General features: G+C 35.8%; 1 protein-coding gene across 2 annotated transcripts; it reads left to right on the top strand.

Annotated features, from left to right (window-relative positions):
* The first annotated feature begins 83 nt into the window (after window positions 1–83).
* On the top strand, window positions 84–5,087 carry LOC129756268 (dosage compensation regulator). Of its 2 annotated transcripts, none has more exons than XM_055753087.1 (6): window positions 84–377; window positions 448–961; window positions 1,580–1,753; window positions 1,813–3,353; window positions 3,422–3,918; window positions 3,983–5,087. In XM_055753087.1, exons 1-6 carry the CDS (start codon window positions 293–295, stop codon window positions 4,952–4,954), a joined length of 3,783 nt encoding a protein of 1,260 aa, XP_055609062.1. In that variant the 5' UTR covers window positions 84–292; the 3' UTR covers window positions 4,955–5,087. The 2 variants fall into 2 exon arrangements, with proteins under 2 accessions (XP_055609062.1, XP_055609063.1); XM_055753088.1 differs by lacking the exon at window positions 84–377 and adding an exon at window positions 1,417–1,502 and having other exon boundaries at window positions 912–961; window positions 3,983–5,086.
* The last annotated feature ends 19,563 nt before the right edge of the window (window positions 5,088–24,650 follow it).

Below are 24,650 nucleotides of genomic sequence, written 5' to 3'. Positions count from 1 at the left end.
CTTGCATGCAATGTATGAATTGTCGGACCAATTTGTCGGAGTAATGCAAAGCGCTCTTCCAATCCGACGTTCAGGCCGCAAATTCATCATTGATTTTTCTGCTGAGGTAGCCGGGCGAAGTGAAATTTTTAAATTGCGACTGTGATTGAAGTTGTAAAGTTTACGATTCCAATTTACCAAAAAATTTAATCTCTACCCACATAGTTTCTAGTGTTACTGTTTGTAACAAGCAACGCTTTTAAGAAAACTACAAAAAACAGGTTAAAAGTTTGACAAATTTTACTGACGCATCATGGCGACCAAAGATGTGAAGTCTTTCTTCTACGAGTGGTGTCAAAGGAATAATATTGAACCTGCTTTCGAGGTTCGGCCGACTGGTAAGCTAAAATTAAAGACGCTTATAAAAAATCTTCATTTTGTAATTATTTATTACTCAACTGTTTACAGGCCCCAAGAACCGTGCTAGATTCTTGTGCGAAGTTCGCGTAACTGACATACCGTATGTCGGTGCCGGTAATTCTACCAACAAGAAAGACGCCGAGCGGAACGCTGCTCGTGATTTTCTCAACTATTTGGTACGGACGGGAAAGCTGGCCGCATCGGATGTTCCCTCTGAGGGTCCCGATTCAAGCGGTCCAGCAATGGGTGGTAACAATGCAGGACCTCCTAATTTGATGAGCGTCAATCCGGCCAACGTTTTCCAACAAGGAATGGGTCCGTCCGATCTGGGTCAGGCTTACAGGCCGTACGTCCGCCAGGATCGAAACGAATACGTTCCATCAAAGGAGGAGTTGGCCGAACAGGAAGCTAATATGGAGTCGGCTGAATCGTTGGATGTCAACGCTCGCATCCACGGAAACTGGACTATTGAAAATGCTAAAGGAAAACTCAATCAGTGGTTACAGATGAATAAGTTGAGTCCGGAGTTCAAATACACGTCCGTCGGGCCCGATCATAACAGGTAACAAAATAGGATTGGAGATGCTTAATTTATTTTTAGATGCTATGAATGTTTTGAACATTCAAACGTTCTAAACAGAATGAATCTGCTTCTGAAACACATTTCTACTCATTTCGTAAAAATCGAAATATATAGAAATGGACTTCTGTTGATTTTTCCGTTACTTGCAAATTCGTTTACTCTAACAGAAAAGAGTATTCTATTTTGCAACTTTCCGTTATTGAGACCTCGAGGTTGCAGCTTTCGGGAAAAAAATTGTTGAATAAAAAGTGATACGGAGGAATTGAGCTTAGATCGAATCAAATATTTACCCTAATGGAAACACAGTATGGTTGATGAGTTTAAAATCGTCGGAAATATTCTAAGGAAGGATGTTTCTGAATCGATACTCTAGCCTTACAGTTTATACTGGAGATCAAGGCAAATGTTTGATTCGATTTTTCTCATTCAATCAGGTTTTTGGAGATGGAAAATCCAATTACTTCTTCCCGGAAGATGCACTTTCGAGGTTTCCGGAATGCCTTTCTTTTATATTAAGCCGGTAAGCAGCATTTTAAATCATTCCAGCAAATCGATAATCGATAACATATTTATCGCATTTTTTCTAAAATCTTACAGGAGTTTCATTGCGGAAATGTCTTTCTACGTCAAACAGCTACGTCGTAACATAACTGGACGTGAGTCTGGCTCGAATAAACAATCGGCTAGCAAATCCTGCTCGCTTTCGTTAGTTCGACAACTGTTTCATCTGGGAATCATTGAGGCTTTCACTGGTTCCATGAAATCGGCAAAGTATGTTTCCAGTTCTTTTTTTATCAGCATACAATGATAATTTTTTGTTTTAAACTTAGGAATCAAGAGCAGCTGAAACCGTTCAAAGTTCGTATATCGCCAGAGCTTGAACAAAAAATTGCACAAAGTCTGCAGGAAATCGGTATTCAACCGAACAATGAATACCAACGAGCGAATGGGCCTGATCCAATTAGTTTGTTACATTCGGACGACGATGTGCACTACAAACCCCAAACTATGAACCTTAAGCAGCAGGCTTCGGTTATCTCGTGGTCTCCGCCGCAACCCAATTGGAATCCGTGGATTGCCTGTAACATTGACGAAGGTTACTTAGCCACGGCTTCGCTAGAACAATTGAGTGATGATTTGTTGAAAGCTTCTCGGGACCGCTTGCAGCAGGATTCTGAGCTACAAGAGCGTATGAGGGATCGGGAAAAATTACCGATTGCTGCTATGCGAAGCCAAATTATGGAAGCCATTAATGACAACCCGGTGGTATTGATTAGAGGGAATACGGGCTGCGGTAAGACGACCCAAATCGCTCAGTTTATATTGGAAGATTACATTAACTCCGGGCAGGGTGCCTATTGCAATATTTGCGTTACACAACCCAGAAGAATAAGCGCCGTCAGTGTTGCAGAACGCATTGCAAACGAAAGGTGCGAGAATTTGGGTGAGGCTGTCGGATATTCCGTTCGATTTGAATCCGTGCTTCCGAGAGCTTTTGGCTCAATAATGTTCTGTACGATTGGTGTTCTCCTGAGGAAGCTTGAGGCCGGATTACGTGGCGTTTCCCACGTTATTGTTGACGAGATCCACGAGCGCGATGTTAACAGTGACTTTATTCTGGTTGTTCTAAGAGATATGTTGCATACTTATCCAGATCTGAGGGTTATTCTTATGTCTGCAACCATAGATACTACACTTTTTTCCGAATATTTTGGTAACTGCCCAGTAATTCAAATCGAAGGCAGAGCATTTCCCGTAGAACAGCTCTTCCTAGAAGATTGCATTGAAATGTTGGGGTTCGTACCTGCAATGGACAGCAAGAAACGTAAGCGCAGCGGCAAAGATGATGATGACGGTGAAGGAGAGGGAGATGCTATGATCAAACTGAGCGGTGAAACCGACACTTCGAACATGAATGCCGTCATCGATGAGCGCAGATATTCTGTTCAGACCAAAAATGCAATGGCACGAATGCCGGAAGCCGAAGTATCGTTCGAACTTATCGAATCATTACTCGGTTACATTGATCAACAAAATGTCCCAGGAGCGGTGCTTGTATTCCTTCCGGGATGGAATCTTATTTTTGCTTTGATGAAATATCTTCAAAGTAAACCTCAATTTAGCGGGCAGAATTGGATGATTCTACCATTGCACTCTCAGCTTCCACGAGAAGATCAGAGGAAAGTGTTCCATCATTTTGGCAATGCTCGTAAGGTTATCCTTGCCACTAACATCGCGGAAACATCGATCACCATTGACGATATTGTTTATGTGATCGATATTTGCAAAGCGCGTATGAAACTGTTTACGAGTCACAACAATATGACTAGCTATGCTACTGTCTGGGCGGCGCGCACAAATCTTGAACAAAGTTAGTATTACAACATTTTTACTTGAGGAGTAGTTTTCCACTTAGCACAATCCATGATTTTTTTTCAGGAAAGGGTCGTGCAGGTCGTGTCAGGCCGGGCAAATGTTTTACTCTTTGCTCTCGGGCACGTTTCGAAAAACTCGACGAACACATGATTCCGGAAATGTTCCGCACACCCTTACACGAATTGGCCCTTAGCATAAAATTGCTTCGATTGGGCTCGATTGGACAGTTCTTGTCCAAGGCCATCGAACCTCCACCGTTGGATGCCGTCATTGAAGCAGAGGTGTTGCTGAAGGAAATGAAATGTCTAACACCGGGCGAGGAGTTGACACCGTTTGGTCGCATTCTTGCTCGTTTGCCGATTGAACCCCGGCTGGGTAAAATGTTAATCTTAAGTACGCTATTCAGCGTTACCGATCCTGTAGCAGCTGTAGCTGCATATTCCGGTACATTTTCGGAAATTTTCCAGTTGGACGTCGGTCAACGTCGCCTGATGACGCATCAAAAAGCACTCAGTGGAAAGAAAAATTCTGACTATGTGGCCATGTTGACTGCTTTCAGGGTAAGTTATCAAACACAGTATGTACATAATTGTATTATTCTCTAACATAACGCATGTTTTGCAGATGTGGTCTGAAAAACGCCAACGGGGTGAAGAAGCAGAAATTTCATTCTGTGAATGGAAGGGTCTCCAGATGCCGACACTACGTGTGATTTCAGAAGCCAAGCGGCAGTTATTGGATTTGCTGGCACAGACAGGTTTTCCCGAAGAATCTATGATCGAACATTACTTCAACCAGGATGATGACAACGAACCCAACCTGGATATGGTAATGGGATTGCTCTGTGTAGGACTGTATCCGAACGTTTGCTTTCACAAAGAAAAGCGTAAGGTGCTGACCACTGAATCGAAGGCGGCACTCATCCATAAGACTTCGATCAATTGCAGCAATTTACAAGTAACATTCCCTTACCCATTCTTCGTGTTTGGCGAAAAAATTCGAACCAGAGCAGTTAGCTGTAAACAGATGTCTATGGTTTCGCCCATCCACATTCTGCTATTCGCTTGTAAAAAGGTTGAATGGGTTGAAAATGCGGTTCGTATTGATGATTGGATGAATTTTGAAATGGATCCCTATCAAGCTTCGTTAATAGTGACTGTGCGGCCGGTTCTTCAGGAACTCCTAATCAGAATTTCGGAAAGCCCCGAAGATGTTAACCAATTGGAAGACAAATTCCGCAATCTAATCGACGTAGTTAAAGAGTTGTGCACATTCACTGCAGGAGATTATGATGTCAAGCGCGACGTAGGACTCACTCCGCTTGATCAAGCACGGGCTAATTCTAACAAATTCCCGCGAGGAGGAGGTGGCGATCGGTTTGGACCTCGCTCTGGTGGAGGCTTCGGTGGTGGAAGTGGCTTCAACAGTGGTGGAAGTGGCTTCAATAGCGGTGGAAGTGGTTTTAATAGCGGTGGTGGCGGTGGATTTGGAGGTAATCGAGGATTCGGTGGAGGTAACCGATTTGGCGGAGGTGGCGGTGGCGGATTCCGCGGGGGATATGGACGTGGTCGAGGAGGTGAAGGACGCCGTTGGTAAACATTTTACGTACTGTCTAGACATTTCACCTGATTGAATTAGAACCTCTATAAATCAAGAATTATCGTTTAATAGAACGATATGTCTACTGAAAGAGTTTTCAGCGAATAAATATATGATATCAATAAAAAAAGTGTTTTTTTGATCAACAATAACGCTCTGGGGTTTCATTTTTTCGTCTTAATCATCTTAAATAATCTTCGTGAAATAAAATCAATCATCAAATTGGTTATTAAAAATGATAGTACGCCAAGGTTTTTATTCAATCAAATACTTTATAAGAACAAAAATCACAGATATGGCCATAAAACTATAGTATTGTTATAACAAACTGTAAGCGTTGCAATTCATTCGAAGGAGGTCGCAGTGATCTTGCTGTAGATTGGTGAAATAATGTTGCAGTGTTGTTCGTGGGGGTTACGAGTATTTCCTTGACGAGGTAGTTCACCCAGCCACCCTAACTCGGCAAACGACATGACGAAAAAGTTCGTTCGGCAACCAGGAGATGTGAGCCGCTAATGTAGAGCAAAGAGGTGAAATCTACAATCGGGCGAAATATATGAGCAAAAAACAAGGGCAATGATCGGAGATGGTTCAAGCCCGGTCGAGAATGAAATGACCAAGGCATTTTCCGATAGTTCGCGAACGCAGAAAGATCAAGCACCAAAATATGTTCATAAAGTGTCCCGTTTTTTAAAGACACGTCCAATTGAACACTACCTACATTTAAAAGCAAAATTGTAGTCTTATCAGATATAAGTCTGATATTGGTCAAACTTGTGGACCTGCATGTGATCAGATTGTGATTTTCAAAATTGTCTAAAATCAGTCAATAAGAAGGATCTTGTTGTACTTACTATGTATCATAGTGTAATTTCAACACCATCATCCCCCGGGCAGCTGCAACCAACAGAATGACACACTACGAATATTTGTACTTATATTACTTATATTATACGTTAAAAAACACACGGAAACATTATCTAACCATCACAATAAAAATAAAAATAGTTCAGAGTAGGTTTCTCGCAAATTATCAAAAATTTTTAAGTGGATGCAGTTTTCTAAAAATCAGTTTCTCATCACCGATCAAGATGGTAACGTACCCTATAACAAAGTCAACACAGAAAACAATCACAGTATATTTTCACCTAGGTCAACCCATCCAGAAGCTTTTAAGCACAGACGATACCACCTAGTACAGTACAGTATGATACATAGTAAGTACAACATTTAGGATAAACAATTTGTAAAAAAGATTTAAAATGTTTTGAAAATAAATTATAGATTTCCTTTGAAGAAGGCCAAGACCCAAGGCCGAAACGTAGGACGTAATGTACACAATTTTGTTACATTTATATATATATATATATATATATATATATATATATATATATATATATATATATATATATATATATATATATATATATATATATATATATATATATATATATATATATATATATATATATATATATATATATATATATATATATATATATATATATATATATATATATATATATATATATATATATATATATATATATATATATATATATATATATATATATATATATATATATATATATATATATATATATATATATATATATATATATATATATATATATATATATATATATATATATATATATATATATATATATATATATATACAGTGGTGTTCGAAATAATAGCAGCGGCTCGAAAATTGATAAAATAATTTAGGCATTTTTCTGTATTGTCACTTTAATTTCAATTCTCTCTTGGTTTAGTAAGCATATTAGTGGTACATTAGAAATACAAAAGATTGAGGATCAGAATATCAATTGCAGGCTGAGAATAATAAAAAAATGATTTTTGCCCTGTTCGAAATAATAGCAGCAAGAAATTAAATATTTTTTAAAAACAAATAATGAATTAATACCAAGTCTTTCTCTATGTGAAAGTCATTTATGACATCAATACTTCGTAGTGTACCCGTTATTTCTGATCACTGCAGCGCAACGGCGTGACATAGAGTCCACAAGCTTTTGGCACCGTACGACAGGTATTTCTGACCATGCACGGCGAACTACAACCCATAGTTGCTCTGCATTTGTCGGCTTTGCCTCGAAAACGGCCTTTTTGATGTCTCCCCACAAATTTTCGATAGGATTGAGGTCCGGCGATTGAGCCGGCCAATCCATCACATCAACGTTATTGTCCCGGAACCACGCTTTTGCTCGTCTGCTGGTATGTTTCGGGTCATTGTCCTGTTGGAAGATCCATTTCAAGGGCATTTCCTCTTCTGCGTATGGTAGCATGATATTCTGAAGAATTTCCACGTAACCAACTGCGTCCATGATACCGTCTATACGATGGATGGGCCCAACACCGTGGTACGAAAAACATCCCCACACCATGATTTTGGCACCACCATGTTTAACCGTTTTCACGGTGTACTGGGGTTGGAATTCTGCACCTGGAGGACGTCTGACGAACATTCGCCTACCGCTGGAACCAAACAACTCTACTTTGCTTTCATCAGTCCACAAAATGTTACGCCATTTTTGGATGGGCCAATTGACGTGAGAGTTGGCGAAGTTCAAGCGGTTATGAATATGTCGTGAAGTTAGTAGGGGCACTTTCCTCGGGCTTCTAGCTTGCAATTCAGCTTCAATCAGACGTTTTCTTACTGTTGAGGTACTGATGGGAAGATCCAACTCTTGTTTCAGTGCTCTTGATGAGATGTGTGGTTGCATTTTCACCAACCGAATCATCTTCCGGTCAGTTCGTGAAGCTGTTGCTCGCTTTCTGCCACGAGTTTCACCCTTTTCCTTCCAGTGCAATGCATTGTATATCTTTTTCGCAGAACAGTTAAGCAGTTCCTGAACTTCTCGATATGTTTTTCCGCTTGCAATCAGTCGTTTGATGTGATTTCGTTCTTCGAACGTACAATGCTTCGAGCGACCCATTTTGCTGAAATATTGCAGATTTTCGGTAATGTATAATCAACCAAAACTCATCATGGAACCTTTATGTCTCTTACCACAACAAATTCACATCGAAAACTATGAATTTCTTCAAAACTTCAGCGATTTAGTGCACTTTGTTACCTGTGCTGCTATTTTTTCGAACAGCCCAAGAACGATATGTTTTCAAATGGCAACCGAATAAAGTAAACAAGTGCGTTGTGCATCGAAATAGTCGAGCGTTGCACTCATCACTCATCAATACACTAACGTGCGTAACATTTGTTAGCGGAGGACAACACTCATACAAGTACGCAGTATAATTCGATGCGCTTCACTTGCGCTGCTATTATTTCGAACACCACTGTATATATATATATATATATATATATATATATATATATATATATATATATATATATATATATATAATATATATATATATATATATATATATATATATATATATATATATATATATATATATTATATATATATATATATATATATATAGGGTTGCCATCCGTCCCGCAAAAGCGGGAAATGTCCCGCTTTTTTGTTGAATGTCCCGCTGTCCCGCTTTTTCCTCAAAATGTCCCGCTTTTTTTTCTTGCAAAACTTTTACAAAGTTCACTAACTTACACTTGAAAAAAATCAAACTTTGCCTAAATTTTAATTCATTGGTTCAACACAGAAAAGGTTTCAAAAACTTTTTTTTCTCAAAATAGGCAGCATTTTTCTATTTCATACAAGGCATTACTGAATAAATCTTAGCATTACAGAAATATTCTGATTCAGTATGGAGAAATTATTGTGTAGGTTGCTTTCAAATGATTGAAGATCCTAATTTTTCGCCGGAATCTTAATTAGTATACAATGATGGAAGTTTTCTTGAGTTTTTAAATGTTTAAAACTAATTTGAAATATTTTTGTAATTACACAATGGTTTTATACATGGTATCAAATACGCCATTGACACATTCCACCGTGACGTGAAATCGCTTTGTCCAGACTTTGCACTGTTATCATTCTAGAAGTCAACCAATTTATTTGAAAATGAAGAAAATTGTAGCAAACGGTCGCAAATTAAATTTCCTTCCAAATGAATATAATTTAGTCATTATAAAATGTAAGTTGTTTTTGTTGTGATCGATTACTTTTGTGACGTGAATTAACGCTAGAACTGATCATTTTTGACTTTAGTACATACAACTTTGATTTCCTATTCTCTCTGTGGAAATAGAATATCGATGTCTTCGAATGAGTTGTAGAAAAAACAATTTCCCACAATTTGATGCACGTAGCTTTTGAATACAACAACAACGAACGAAGTTTTGCTTATTTGAAGTTGTGACGGGAATTCACTCAGTTTAAACAGAACAGGGTAGATGACTGCATTCACGTCACAAAATATAAAGTTATACCGAACCATTCTTTAAAGCCTTCAAATTTTATGTGCACTTTCAAATACAATATTTTGTTGTTCCGACTATTACAAACATAAATTTTCAGTACCTGCATCTAACTTTTTCCTTATTTTGATTGTCACTTGAATAGCGCAACATATTAAGGGATCATACTTTAAAATGACTATTGTCTTCATATAAAAATTCACAAAAAAAATATTTTTTTCAATCTTTTTGAACTTCACTAATAATCAAAGGTTTGAAGAACCTCTTAGCTGAATGGAACTATGATTTCAAAGTAGTCGAAGATTCCTTTGAATTCAGCTACAGTATTTGAAAGACCCAAATACTAGTATTTCACTAGCTACGTGCTAGCATCCTCAGTGGGTTATCGACGTCGATGGGTCTTTCAAATACTGTAGCTGAATTCAAAGGAATCTTCGACTATTTTGAAATCATTTTTGAACTTATTAAAAAATCAACTAAATTATGCTCGATTTGTGAAAATCCGACCATCTGGAGGGTCAAAAAAGCTTTCAGAGCATATTTTCCATATAAAATTATACAAAATATCAGTTTTGTGACGTTCATTCACTCATTCGCGCTGTTGTAACTCAGCTGGATTCCAACCGATTTCTATAAAATTTAGTGTTTTAGAATCGCCTTATGATTTTCAAAGAAGATCTCATTTTTTTATGTCAGAAAATGTCAAAGTTTTCTCGTAAAATAAAAAATTCCCTTTTCTTGACGTAAATTCAACCATTTGCGGCTGTTTTTGTTCGCTTTTCAAAACAACTACATTGGATATAAACAAATTCTTTTTTTTGCATAATGAAGCAGTGTTTTTTTGGCTTCCAAAACAAATTCATCCATTTATTTTAATAAATTATTTTGTAAAAGTTGTCAAAATAACCACTTTTTCCTACAAAAAAAAATTGATTTTCAAAATCATGTAAGACATGTGATTTGAATTATCAAAATTATAGACAAGTTTGAGATTTTTTTATACGCGATTGTGTCCATTGACTTGTAGGGCTTATATTTTATATATATTTTCTCTCAAATAACGTGTTAATTCGCGAGAAAACGTAAAAATTAAACGTGTTTATGACAAAAACCAGGAAAAACAGAAGTCATGTAAGAAAAAACTGAACAAAATCAATCCGCGTAAAAAAAACCTCAGTGTACAATGAACAACTTTAGATGATGCTTGGTTATACAATTATGCTGTTTTTATTTTTTTAAGGAATAAAAGATGTTTTTAAGAGTTTTTCAAATGTCCCGCTTTTTTCGGCTGTGTCCCGCTTTTTTATCGTGAAATGTCCCGCTTTTTTCTGAAAATATCTGGCATATATGTATATATATATATATATATATATATATATATATATATATATATATATATATATATATATATATATAATATATATATATATATATATATATATATATATATATATATATATATTATAATATATATATATATATATATATATATATATATATATATATATATATATATATATATATATATATATATATATATATATATATATATATATATATATAATATATATATATATATATATATATATATATATATATATATATATATATATATATATAATATATATATATATATATATATATATATATATATATATATATATATATATATATATATATGTATATATATATATATATATATATATATATATATATATATATATATAATATATATATATATATATATATATATATATATATATATATATATATATATATATGTATATATATATATATATATATATATATATATATATATATATATATATATATATATATATATATATATATATATATATATATATATATATATATATATATATGTATATATATAGTTACATACATCCCTCTCCCAGAACCCGAGACAGGATGTATAAACGTGGCGCTCCCAAGCCACGCGCAACCACGCGGTGATCATAATTGCATCGTAAGCAAATATGATCACTTAAATACCGATAGCGAAGGCATGCTCGTTCTCTTTGGTTCCCGACCCGGCAGCAGTAAGTGGTTCAGCAGCAGGAAGTGCAGTTAGCAGTTAGTTTAGTGATTGTGATTAGTGAATAAGTAAGAGGAATGTGAAAATAAAACTTTTTTAAAAACATCCTCGGAGACTCGGTCTCATAATTGGCGCAGCCGACGGAAGCAGCTTTAGTGAATTCTGATGATAAAAAAGTGGATAAAAGTCGATTAATAACCGACTTAAAAAAGTGATCTCGCGAATAAAGCATCGGAACAACGCGGATGACCTGTCATCGTTTCGAGTTGAGGATCCCCCCGTCAGGACCACTATAGCAACCTACCGTCACGACAGCAAACCGAGGTAAGTGATTTTTTATTACTTTTCACCTCAAATCAAAAAGATTAGTGTTTATCTTAGTGAAATTTGGTACTACCAGATAGGCCTCTTTTCACTCGAGTACTACCAGATAGGCTCGAAAACTAAGCTAATCGCTTATCTTTTTGCGTCCGGAAACTGCACTACCAGATAGACAGCTTTCGCGACAGGGAGTGAGGCGACACATTTTGTGTGCTCCCAGTTAAAACAAAGTGCTAGCGTTTTATTTTTTCCCAGAGTACTACCAGATAGGCCCTGAAATTAAGAAAATTGCTAAAATTTTGTTGGTATTGATCTGTACTACCAGATAGGCAGATCTCTACAAAAGTTAAAGTAAACCACATAGTCACCATTTGAAACGCGCATAAGGCGGACTAAGCAAAAAGCTCGCGCTGCTAGTTCACGCCAAGTGTTTATAAAAGGAGACTGAAATAAGATTCCCTCTGCTCGTTCATACTGACTGAGCAAACTAAAGGGGTTACATCAAATAAATTAATGCCAAAAGAAAAAAAGCTAAGCGCTTTGAAAAAGGCAAGACAATTATTCAGTTCGGAAATTATCTTTAGTGATATTTCGGATTCAGAAATTTCGGAAGAATCTGGTGAATTTTCACACGTTCCTATAAAAAATCCCCCCGATTTAGGAGCACTGAAATTAGAACAAAAAAAAATGGAAGACCTCGTGGCGCAAATCACGCACCTAACCACTATGGTCAGCCAAATTCATTCAACCCAAGACCAACAACAGTTGGCAATAAACGCACTTGCAAACAATAATCCAAATTCAGTAAATGAACCAACAGGGAGATTAGAAAATTTATTTGCTATACCAGACCCCATCAAATCAATTCCTAAATACGACGGAAACAGGAAGCAACTTCCAGCTTGGCTGGATAACGCTGAGAGAACACTTAACGTTTTCAAACCGCTGGTCACAACATGCCAGTACGAAATTTATGTTACAGCCGTCATAAATAAAATCGAAGGGAAAGCACGGGACATCATTTGTCTGGCGGGTCTGGCGGGCAACCCGCGAACCTTCGAAGAAACAAGCGAAGTCCTCAGGAACGCATTAGGCGACAAGCAGGAGCTGACCTTTTACAAAAGCCAACTATGGCAAACGAAAATGAAGGATAACATGTCCCTTCATAAATATTACCAAATAATAACTGAAATTGGGCAAAACATAAAAAGTTTGGCCAAACAAAAAACTAAATACAAACTTAATTGGGATGCAATAAGCTCATTTATTGACGAGGACATCCTTGCTGCATTTATTTCTGGCCTTAAAGAGCCCTATTTTGGGTATGTGCAGGCCGCAAAACCGGAGAACATCGAGGAAGCTTACGCTTTCGTCTGCAAATTTAAAAGCAGAGAAAGTATTGCACAACAACCCCCATTCCAAAAGAAAAATTTCAAATATCCAGTAAATGACACCAATGATAAGGAAAAATCTAACGATCAGAAAAATACCTACAATAGTCCCCAACCAATGGAGATAGGCTCAGTTAAAAGTAGGTTAACGCTGAACCGAACCATAAATAATAACGAAATTAAAAACGAAGAAATAGATGATGAAATAGACGATTTAGACCTAAATTTTTGCTTCGTCCAGACAACCAAAGCTGAAAAACCAGTCATCAATGACCCAATCAACCTCACGGTAAACAACTTTGAAACAATTACACCAATCCCATTAAAACAAGGATCTGTAATTAATCAAACAATTCTAGAGAGCATAATTAGTACAGATCACCTCTTACATCTGGAAAAAGAAAAATTATTTGACACAGTATTAAAAAATCAAGGTGTCTTACTCAAACCATATCTTTTTTGTAACAAATTTACGTTATTAACAGATCACAAACCCCTTCAATTTATCAAAAATTGCAATAAAAATCAGAAAATCCTAAAATGGAGAATGGAGCTAGAAAGCTATGACTATACCCCTATTTACAAACCGGCTAAAACCAACGTAGTCGCAGATGCGTTGAGTAGAAAAATAGAAAACGAAGTCGAGTTAAACTTTAATAACACAAATTCTTCAATTTCAGAAGTCTCCCAAGATACATTTTCAGAAAATTGGTCGAGTCAAGGAGAGGCATCAACCAGCAACCCACCAGAAGAGGAACACAATCAAACCGATGATGGCCAACCAGAAGAAAATCCATCACAATCTAACAATGTTCTTCCTGCAGCAACGGATAACATTTTAAAAGACAATGACGAAGATGACGATGACACTGAAACGATTCATTCAGCGCAAACTTCCGACGATCACTTTATTCATTTCACAGAAAGACCAATAAACTTTTATAGAAACCAAATCATATTTAAAAAAGCAAGCTTTACGAGCGACTTAATTTTCAACCCCTTTCCAAAATTTCGAAGAGTGACTATAGCTAGAAAAGAATTTAATCACGACATAATACGTGACTGCATAAAGAAATTTCATGATTACAAGCAAACGGCTATATTAGCACCAGAAAATATTACCCAACTTATCCAAGATGTATACAAGGAACACTTTAATGAACACGGACACTTTGTAATGACTCAAAACTTGGTAGAAGACGTTAACTCGGACGCCCGTCAAGACGCCATTGTGAGCAAAGAACATGACAGAGCCCACAGAGGAGTCACAGAAGTAGAAAGTCAAATTAGAAGAAGTTATTTTTGGCCCAAAATGATTGAAAAATTAAAATGGTTACAAAAATGTGTAAGATTTGCAATATGCATAAATATGAACGTAAACCTTACAACATAAAAATTTCATCAAGACCCACGACAGACAGACCTTTTGAAAGAGTTCACATGGATATTTTCCAAATTAACAAACAAAATTTTTTATCTTTAGTTGACGCATTTTCAAAGCATGCGCAATTGATCCCTATGGATACTAAAAATTTAACAGACGTCAAAAATACCTTAGCACAATATTTTATGACTTTCGGAACCCCAAGGCAAATCATAACTGATCACGAAACTACATTTTGTTCAATTCACTTGAAAAACTATCTCGACAATTTAAATGTTGACCTCAAATATGCATCGTGTTCAGAATCGAATGGACAAGTAGAAAAAACACATTCGACAATGATCGAGATCATAAACACTAATAAACACAAGCACCAACACTTGAACATAACATCAATGGTTCTATTAGCTACAGCACTTTACAACAATTCAATACACTCAGCGACACATTACTCGCCTAACGAGGTCATTTTTAGACAAAATAATATTCAAAACCCTCAACAAATAAACGAAGAATCTACTCAAATTTTCAATAAAATAAAAATTAATTTAGAAAAAGCTAAAAACAAACAAGATAAACAGAATAAGAACAGAATTGAACCACCAATCATAGAGGAAGGCAAAGAAGTATTCGTCATTCCTTACATTAGGAAAAAATTAGATCCAAGGGCAAAACCGACAAACGCTCAAGAAATTACAGATAAAACGTTCAAAAATAAAAGGCGCGTTAAAAGGCACAAGAAAAACATAAAAAGACTTACATGACATGAAAATCATGTTTTCTAGATTATAAAAGAATAGCCAACCTTTTCTAATATCTTTTATTTTTCAGATGAAATCACTTGCGATCCTACTATTTGTCTCTTCAATCACCGGGTCAACAAAATGTAACTATTTAGGAATTAGAAACCTATCAAACGACCCGATGCTTTTGTTAAAAACCGGAAATTGTAAAATCCAATCAGGGATTGTCAAAATTATACATCCGATTAACATAACCAATTTGGAATCAAACGTATACAATTTTGTAAAAATATCAAGGAAACTAGATACAAACCATCCGATAACAAGTTTAGTTATTCAGAAAAGCAGACAGCTAGTAAATAACTTACACCTGTTGAAACCACTGAAACCAAGAAGAAGCAAACGATGGGACCAGATTGGAACCGCCTGGAAATGGATAGCCGGAACCCCGGATGCACACGATTTGGACATCATCAACAAAACTATGAACGAACTCATAGAACAGAACAACCAGCAAGTCAGGATCAATTCTCTCATTGATTCTCGAATTTCGGAAATAACAGGGACGATCAACAAGCTATTGGAACATGAATCCATGGAAAACAAATTAATAATGGAAGAAATGGATGCAGTAACCCTCCTCCTATACATGGACACGACGAATCAGATTCTAGAGCAACTAGAAAACACAATCCTGAAGACAAAAATTGAACTGCCAAACAGTAAGCTACTATCTCTCCAAGAAATCCTCTCAATCGAAGCAATTCTCAACGAACAAGGTATCGATACGAAATTTCCCGAGGAAGCTCTAAATTATGCTAAGCCAAAAATAGCATCAAAACACGATACAATGCTATACATACTCGAAGTCCCTAAAATCAAAGGAGACTGTGACATAATCCAACTCATCCCATTAACAGTCAACAATCATGTGATTACCAACATTCCAAATCACATAGTGAAATACAAAGAACAACTTTTTCAAACCGAATACCCAGAAAAATTGATTCAACGCGATGTCTTTCTTAATCCCCTGAAAGATAGCTGTACTAATTCAATTATATTTGGAATAGAAGGACAATGCAAATCTGTTTTAGAAGATGCCACAAGAATCTCATTAGTCGACAATAACAAGATTCTGATCAAGAACGCAAGAGGCTCCAGATTAGAAACAGATTGTGGGCCACATAATCGTGAGTTGCATGGCAATTTCATGCTTAAAATTTCTAACTGTAGCATTACCATAGACGGGCAGAAATTTTCTTCAGAAGAACGTGTTAGTAATACCGAAGAAATACAAGGAGCCTTTCCAAATCTTACGATGAAGTGGAATACTATTCAGGATCACAACATCTCATTAATCCACAACGAGACGATCCAGAATAGACTGAAGTTAGACTTGATCAAACTTGAACACTCTGGATTCCGAAAATTTTCGCTTACAGCTTTCGGTGGAATATCCACTAGCATAATCATTTTGATAACTCTAACCTTTCTTTGTATCTTTAAGAAAAGAGTAACTATCAAAATAAGGAATAAACCACGGGAAGCAGCAGAAACCAAGAAATCAACAGACGGCTAAGTGTCGAGGACGACACTTTTTCACCCCCCGGAGGAGTTACATACATCCCTCTCCCAGAACCCGAGACAGGATGTATAAACGTGGCGCTCCCAAGCCACGCGCAACCACGCGGTGATCATAATTGCATCGTAAGCAAATATGATCACTCGTTCTCTTTGGTTCCCGACCCGGCAGCAGTAAGTGGTTCAGCAGCAGGAAGTGCAGTTAGCAGTTAGTTTAGTGATAGTGATTAGTGAATAAGTAAGAGGAATGTGAAAATAAAACTTTTTTAAAAACATCCTCGGAGACTCGGTCTCATAAAAATATTATATATATATATATATATATATATTTATATATTTATATATATATATATATATATATATATATATATATATATATATATATATATATATATATATATATATATATATATATATATATATATATATATATATATATATATATATATATATATATATATATATATATATATATATATATATATATATATATATATATATATATATATATATATATATATATATATATATATATATATATATATATATATATATATATATATATATATATATATATATATATATATATATATATATATATATATATATATATATATATATATATATATATATATATATATATATATATATATATATATATATATATATATATATATATATATATATATATATATATATATATATATATATATATATAATTACAGGATGGAGTCCTGGTTTGCTTTTTTTAAAAAGCTTTATTTGTCCATTACACACTTTTACCTTAACAATAATCACTACACAATGTTTTCACTATGAAGGTCGAGGTCCAAGAGAGCGAGCGTGTGGACGGCAAGGCCTTTTATGGTGATTAACTGCTGAGCTTGCAGTCTCGCAGGTGCGCTGCTGATGGCTGGCATGTCTCCACGTCAGGTGATCTATACTTGGTCGGGTTCTACCGTAACTCCTCCGGGGGGTGAAAAAGTGGCGTCCTCGACACTTGAATTCTTCTTCTATGGCGTGTCCTTTCAGAGAGTCTGTTGGATAAGTCTTTGTAGAAAGTTAACATGAACGTGAAAATGATGATAGCTGAAATGGTCGATAGCGAAAGGCCTCCGAATAAGCTCCAGTTCCAAACATCATTTTTGTACTGTTTGAGGTAGATGTGATCCAGTTTCTGTCGATTCTGGATTGTGTTGTTGTTGATTATCTTTATATCGGGAACATTTGCAAGTTTTCTCTCCACGATTAGGTTATGAAAAGATCCTTGCAAAATTTCTGCTTTCATCCTCAATTCTTTGGATGTAAAGTTTTGTTGGTTGAAGCTGATCGTACAGTTGATGAATGAAACCAATAAATTTCCGCTCACAGTTCTGTTGTCGGGACCACAATTTGTTGACAATAGGTCATTTTTGGCGTTGGTAATGAGAACGGAGTTTTCTGAGACAAATGTTGTCTTTGTTTTGTTATCACTGATGGTTTCGCAATGGGTTTTGGTGCCCATGATCATAGGTAAAATGCATTCATCGGAGAAGGGCTGGATGAATGATGATTGCTGTACGTACTGCAATGGTTCTGTTGTAAGAAATAACTCTTTCCCGTGTTTGATGATGTAGTTGGGACAATTTTTGATTACCGTATTGAAATTGTTTAGCGGGAACAACCGAAAAATCGATGACTCTTTTGGTGATAGTTGTGGTACCTGTAGGATGTACAGAAGGGTGTCTTGAGTGGTTGCTATCTTTGGAGTGACGTAGTTCATCGCTTCTTCTGGTAGATCAGAGTAGACTCCTTGTTCTTCAAGTAGTGTATAGATGAGATGTAATTCTGCCATTGACAGAATTCTGCTATTCGCCGTGAGAGTTTTCGATAGAAGTATTGCATCCTGGATATCAGTTAGTAGTTTGTTCAAAGTGTCTATGTTCACGATGGTGGTTATGATGTCGATTTCATTAAGGAGTATTTTGTTGACCTGGGAGTTGACTGCAATTGTGTTGATCGAGTTCGTTAATTGGAGAATGCGATCGTTGATCTGATTGTTGATTTTGACTTGTTGATTGTTTTCGCTGACAAGGTGGTTCAGCGATCCGTTGATGATCCTGAGGTCCTCCGCGTCCGGGCTGCCCGAAATCCATTTCCAGGTTGTTCCGATGATGTCCCATCGCTTCACTCTTTTCGACGGCTTAATTTGATAAAAGTTATTGTATAGTTGTTTAACTTTTTGTTTAATTATTACCGTTAATGGATCAGAGTCTTGTATTTTTTTATATGCAATGTTCGATAGTAGTTGAATTGTTATTTCAATATCTGTTAGATTAATGGGGTGCACAATTTTTATTACCCCTGTTTGAATTTTACATTTGTCGGTTTTTATTAAAAGGATAGGATTTTCATACAGATTTGTAATTTCTAATTCTTGCGTGTGTATAATTTTTAGCAATGTAATGCAATATATAAGGTGAATCAACATTTTGCACTGAGGGAGAGAGGAAAAGATTGAAAAGAAGAAAATTTAGAATGAATTACTGTTATTGCTGCTTTTTTGGGCGTTTGATTTTTCTCTTATGTCTTTTTATACCTTTAGGATTTTTAAACGTTTTTTCTGAAATATGTAATGCTTTAGTTTCTTTTGCTCTAGGTTGGGTTTTCGTTCTAATATTTGGAATAACGTAAACGTTGTCACCTTCTGTTAAAATAGGGGGTTCTTCTTTGTTAGAATTTCTCCTTAAGATTTTCTCTTGAGAGTTTTGAATGTTCTTCCTAGCTTCTAGAAACAATCTTTGAGCATCTGCTATAATTCGTGCGGGTTCACTGATATTATTTTGATTGAAGATTAATTCATTGGGTTTGAATTTTGTTGTTGAGTGGACAGAGTCATTATACAAAGCAACGGAAAGTTTGGTTATTGATTTTGTATTCATTCCTGAGTATTTGTGTTTATTTGTATTGAAAATTTCGATTATTGTGGAGTGCGTTCTTTCTACTTGGCCGTTGGTCTCTGAACAAGAAGCGTATTCTAATCTTGTGCCGAGGCTAGCTAAAAAGTTTTTAAATTGAATTGACAAAAATGTTGTTTCATGATCTGTGATAATTGTTTCTGGAACGCCAAACAAAGATATGTATTTTCCTAAGGCTTTTTGAACGTCTGTTAGGTTTTTTGACTTGAGGTAGATCATTTGCAAGTGTTTTGAAAAAGAATCTACTAATGAGAGAAAACTACACCTGTCGATAATAAAAATATCCATATGGATTCTTTGAAAGGGTTTGTTTGTTATTGGTCTAGGGCTGACTTTGATATTAAAAGGCTTTCTTTCATATTTGTGTCGATTACATATGACACATGAGTTGATGATAGCTTTAACCTTGCTATGCATACGTGGGAAAAAGTATGCTCGCTGTAGCTGGTTAACTACTTCAGTTACTCCTCGGTGTGCACGGTCGTGTTCTTGGGAGATGATTGTGCATTGCCTTGCTTCTATGGTGACATCTTCTACTTGATGATGGGCTAAAACGAAGTATCCGGATTGGCTGAAATGATTCTTATAGCAAATTTGGATAAGGTTAATAAGGTTTTCTGGGGCGAGAATTGCCATCTGTTTGCCATTATGGTATTTTTTTATAAACTCTGTTATAGATGCTTCATCGTAGTTTTGCATGGCTATTATCGTTCTGCGATAATTTACGAATGGGTATGTGATAGACTCTATGTTATGAGTACCATATCTAAAAATTACTTGATTTCTATAATAGTTCAGTGGACGCTCAGTTGAATTTATGAAATAATCATCCGAAGTGTTAGCCGAATGGACGGTTTCATCGTCGTCCTCTTCTGATTCAGTTGCGTCTTCATTTGAATTCAGGTTAATGTCAATTGGTAGTCTGCTTAAAGCATCAGCAACCACATTCGATTTTCCTTCTCTGTATTTGACAGTGAAGTCATAATTTTCGAGTTCTAAGCGCCAGCGCAAAATTTTAGCATTTTTTTCAGATGTTTTTATGAATGTCAAAGGTTTATGGTCAGTTACTAGAGTAAATTTAGCTCCGTATAGGTAAGGTTTGAATTTATTAATGGCCCAGATTATAGCTAGAGCCTCTTTCTCTATTGTGGCATACCGAGTTTCTGTGTCATTAAGCGTTCTTGATGCAAATGCAATAGGTCTTTCTATATTGTCTTGAGTTTGCGAAAGCACAGCGCCTAATGCGAATCCTGAGGCATCCGTTGTAAGAATAAACGGTAGTTCAAACTGAGGGTAAGTAAGAACTTGATCGGTGGCTATAGTTTGTTTTAGCGTATTAAAAGCCGAAGAAAATTTCTTATCATTTTTATCTATGACTGTGTCTTGTTTTAGGTACTTCGTCATTGGTCTGGTGATTTTAGAGAAATCTTTAATGAATCTTCTATAATAACCTGCCAGGCCTAAAAATTGTTTAATTTCCTTCGCGTTTTTTGGCAAAGGCCAGCCGATAATTTTACTAATTTTCTCAGGATTGGGTTTTATTCCGTCGCTGGAAATAATATGTCCCAAAAATTCCGTTTCTTTCTTTAGGAATTCGCATTTGTCCAGCTGAATTTTGAGGTTGAAGTCAGTCAAACGTTTCAAAACTTTTTCAAGATTTCCCAAATGGTTTTCTAAGTTATAACCGATTGTTATGATATCGTCAAGATATACAAAACAAATTGAGCCTATGTATTCTGCCAAAATGCTATTCATACATTTTTGGAATGTCCCTGGTGCCCCTTTGAGACCAAAAGGCATCCTTGTAAATTGATATACTGCTTTATCAGTAGAGAAAGCAGTCTTCTCCATATGTGCAGGATCCATCGGAATTTGATGAAATCCAGATTTTAAGTCGATTGTTGAAAAATAGACAGATTTACCAAGACTGTCTAGGATTTCTTCGATCTGTGGCATTGGGAATTTATCGTCTATAGTCTTTTCGTTAAGTTTCCTATAGTCGATAACTATTCTCACTTTCCTTTTTCCTGATGCATCTACTTTTTTGGGGACTACCCAAATTGGTGATGAATACGGACTGGCGGATGGTTTGATTACCCCATTATCGAGCAATTCTTGAATTTGCTCCTCGACATCCTTTTTGAAATGGTAAGGGTAACGATAGCTTTTTGTATATACCGGTCGATCGTCTATTGTATTTATTCTGTGAGTAATTGCTGTAGTCGCAGAAAGTTTTTCTCCCTGTTTTAAAAGTACAGCTTGATTTTTGTAAATGATGTTAATCAGTTTCTTTTTTTCGAATGCTGATAAATGGGATGTTCTTATCAGGTTTTCTATGTCCTGTTCGGTTAGATCTTTCCGATTATTTGTTAGTATCGGTGTAATTGTGTCAAAATTATTTACATTTAAATTCAGTTTAGGGAAACATTGAGGTAATTTTTTAGATTTTGTCGTTACATTAATCGTTGACTTCAAATTTTCAGATCTGTACAAACCCGGCTGAATGCAAATATTTTCATCTAATTGTTGAAATGTGGGAACTAACCAATCGCCGTTCTTAGTTGTATTTACGGTGATCGTGTGGTGGGTTTCCTTTTGCTTGGGGAAGTATTTTGAAAAGGGGAAAGTAATATTTAGGAAAGTGATGGTTCCTTTTGGATAGTCGATTTTGGCGTTGCATTGGGCCATGTATTGCGAACCAATGATGCCATCAAAAAAACTATGAAATTCTGATTCGTAAAACGTTTGAGTTGGAAGTTTTGGGCTCAAAACATTTTCGGTCACCTTTTTGTTAATAGTTTTTCTTCCCATCATGTTCCTGATACTAGTGTCTGTAATTTTTATGGTGTTTAGGAAAATACCTGGTCGAATTATGTTTTTATTTGCTCCAGTGTCTAATAGGATATTCAAATTTGAATGTTTGAATTTGCATTTTAAATAGGGTAAATAGTTTAGGGTACTTTTGGTTGAAGTTGGACTGTGCAAAAATTTAAATCTGCATCATCCTCGTCGGATTGTTCGTTTAAGTCTCTATCCTCGTTTTCGATTTCTTGATTGTTTATTAATTTTTTATTCAATGTCAATCTACTTCTGATAGATGGGTCTATGTCCATCGGTTGTGGAGGTGGTTGTCTAAATCCGTCGGTCATGGGTGGGGGTGTGCTTTGTTTTTGTGTGTTGAACGATTTTGAATGTGTGCCTTGGTTTCTTTGTTCAAAATCTTTTTTAGGATTTTTTCTGAAGTCCTGACTTCTAATGTTAAGGGCTGCAACCTCCCTTGATTTGAATTTGCATAGGAATGCGTAAGCATCTTCTATGTCTGCAGGTCGGGCTGCCTGAGCATATCCGAAATAGGGTTCACATAGGCCTGCGATAAACGCCGCAAGCGCGTCCTCTTCAATAAAAGCGTTTATAGCCGCCCAATTTTCCTTGTATAAAGGTTTTTGTTTGGCTAATGTTTTGATATTTTGCACAATCTCCTTTATTTTTTGGTGATAATTGGAGATTGATGTTCCCTCTGCCATTTTGCACTGCCATAGTTGGCTTTTATAGGTTGAAAGTTCTTGTCTGTCACCTAGTGCACTTATCAGTATTTCTTTTATTTCAGCAAAGCTTTCGGGGTTGCCAGCGAGGCACAAAATGTCTTTTGCTCGTCCCGTAATTTTATTTGCTATTGCTGTAACGTAGAGTTTAAATTGATTTTGAGTCACTAGTGGCTCAAAATTGTCTAATATTTGCTCAGCAGTAGCGAGCCATGACGATAACTGCTTGCGGTTACCGTCAAAATTCGGGATCATTTTTATAGGATCCGGAATTTTGAATAAGTTTTCCACATTCATGGTGGGAAAACTTAAACTTTGGAACCTTTGGTCCTGTTCCAGTTGTTTATTTCTAAACGTCTCCATCATCAGACGCATGGAGTTCAATTGATCTATAATCTCCTCCATGGTAGTTTTTTCTTGAGAAGGAAATCCGTCTATTGAAAGGTTCGTCAGGTTTGGTAGATTTTTCACCGGAACGTGTGCAAAATCTCCAGACGAATCCGAATCGGTGCTATAATCTGATTCTGTTATGTTAGCAGAATTCAGTAACTCACTGCGGGCTTTCTCTAGTGCGTTTTTTATTTTTCGCTCTTTCGGCATTAATGTTTGCCCGGGGCGCACCTACCGTAGGCTGCGCCAATTACAGGATGGAGTCCTGGTTTGCTTTTTTTAAAAAGCTTTATTTGTCCATTACACACTTTTACCTTAACAATAATCACTACACAATGTTTTCACTATGAAGGTCGAGGTCCAAGAGAGCGAGCATGTGGACGGCAAGGCCTTTTATGGTGATTAACTGCTGAGCTTGCAGTCTCGCAGGTGCGCTGCTGATGGCTGGCATGTCTCCACGTCAGGTGATCTATACTTGGTCGGGTTCTACCGTAACTATATATATATATATATATATATATATATATATATATATATATATATATATATATATATATATATATATATATATATATATATATATATATATATATATATATATATATATATATATATATATATATATATATATATATATATATATATATATATATATTATAAGACTGAAAAGCCAACAAACAAAGGAAAAGTTCAAATCCAGTCGTAAAATTACATTGGAAAAGGAAATAAATTTCTGAACTCGGTTTTTTATCAGATTTTATCCATTACCTCTAGTTTCGAAAAAGGAAATAAATTTCTGAACTCGGTTTTTTATCAGATTTTATCCATTACCTCTAGTTTCAGAAGTAGTATTTTTAGTATTATAAGAAAATTGAATAGATATCATTACAGATGTAGTGCAAACGGCCGAATACCGACTATTAGACCTTTTCAAGTATTCGGTGAAACGAATATTC

This window comes from Uranotaenia lowii, chromosome 3, assembly GCF_029784155.1.
Source record: "Uranotaenia lowii strain MFRU-FL chromosome 3, ASM2978415v1, whole genome shotgun sequence".
Lineage (NCBI taxonomy): Eukaryota > Metazoa > Arthropoda > Insecta > Diptera > Culicidae > Uranotaenia > Uranotaenia lowii.
This window is presented reverse-complemented; position numbering and strand designations above follow the sequence as displayed.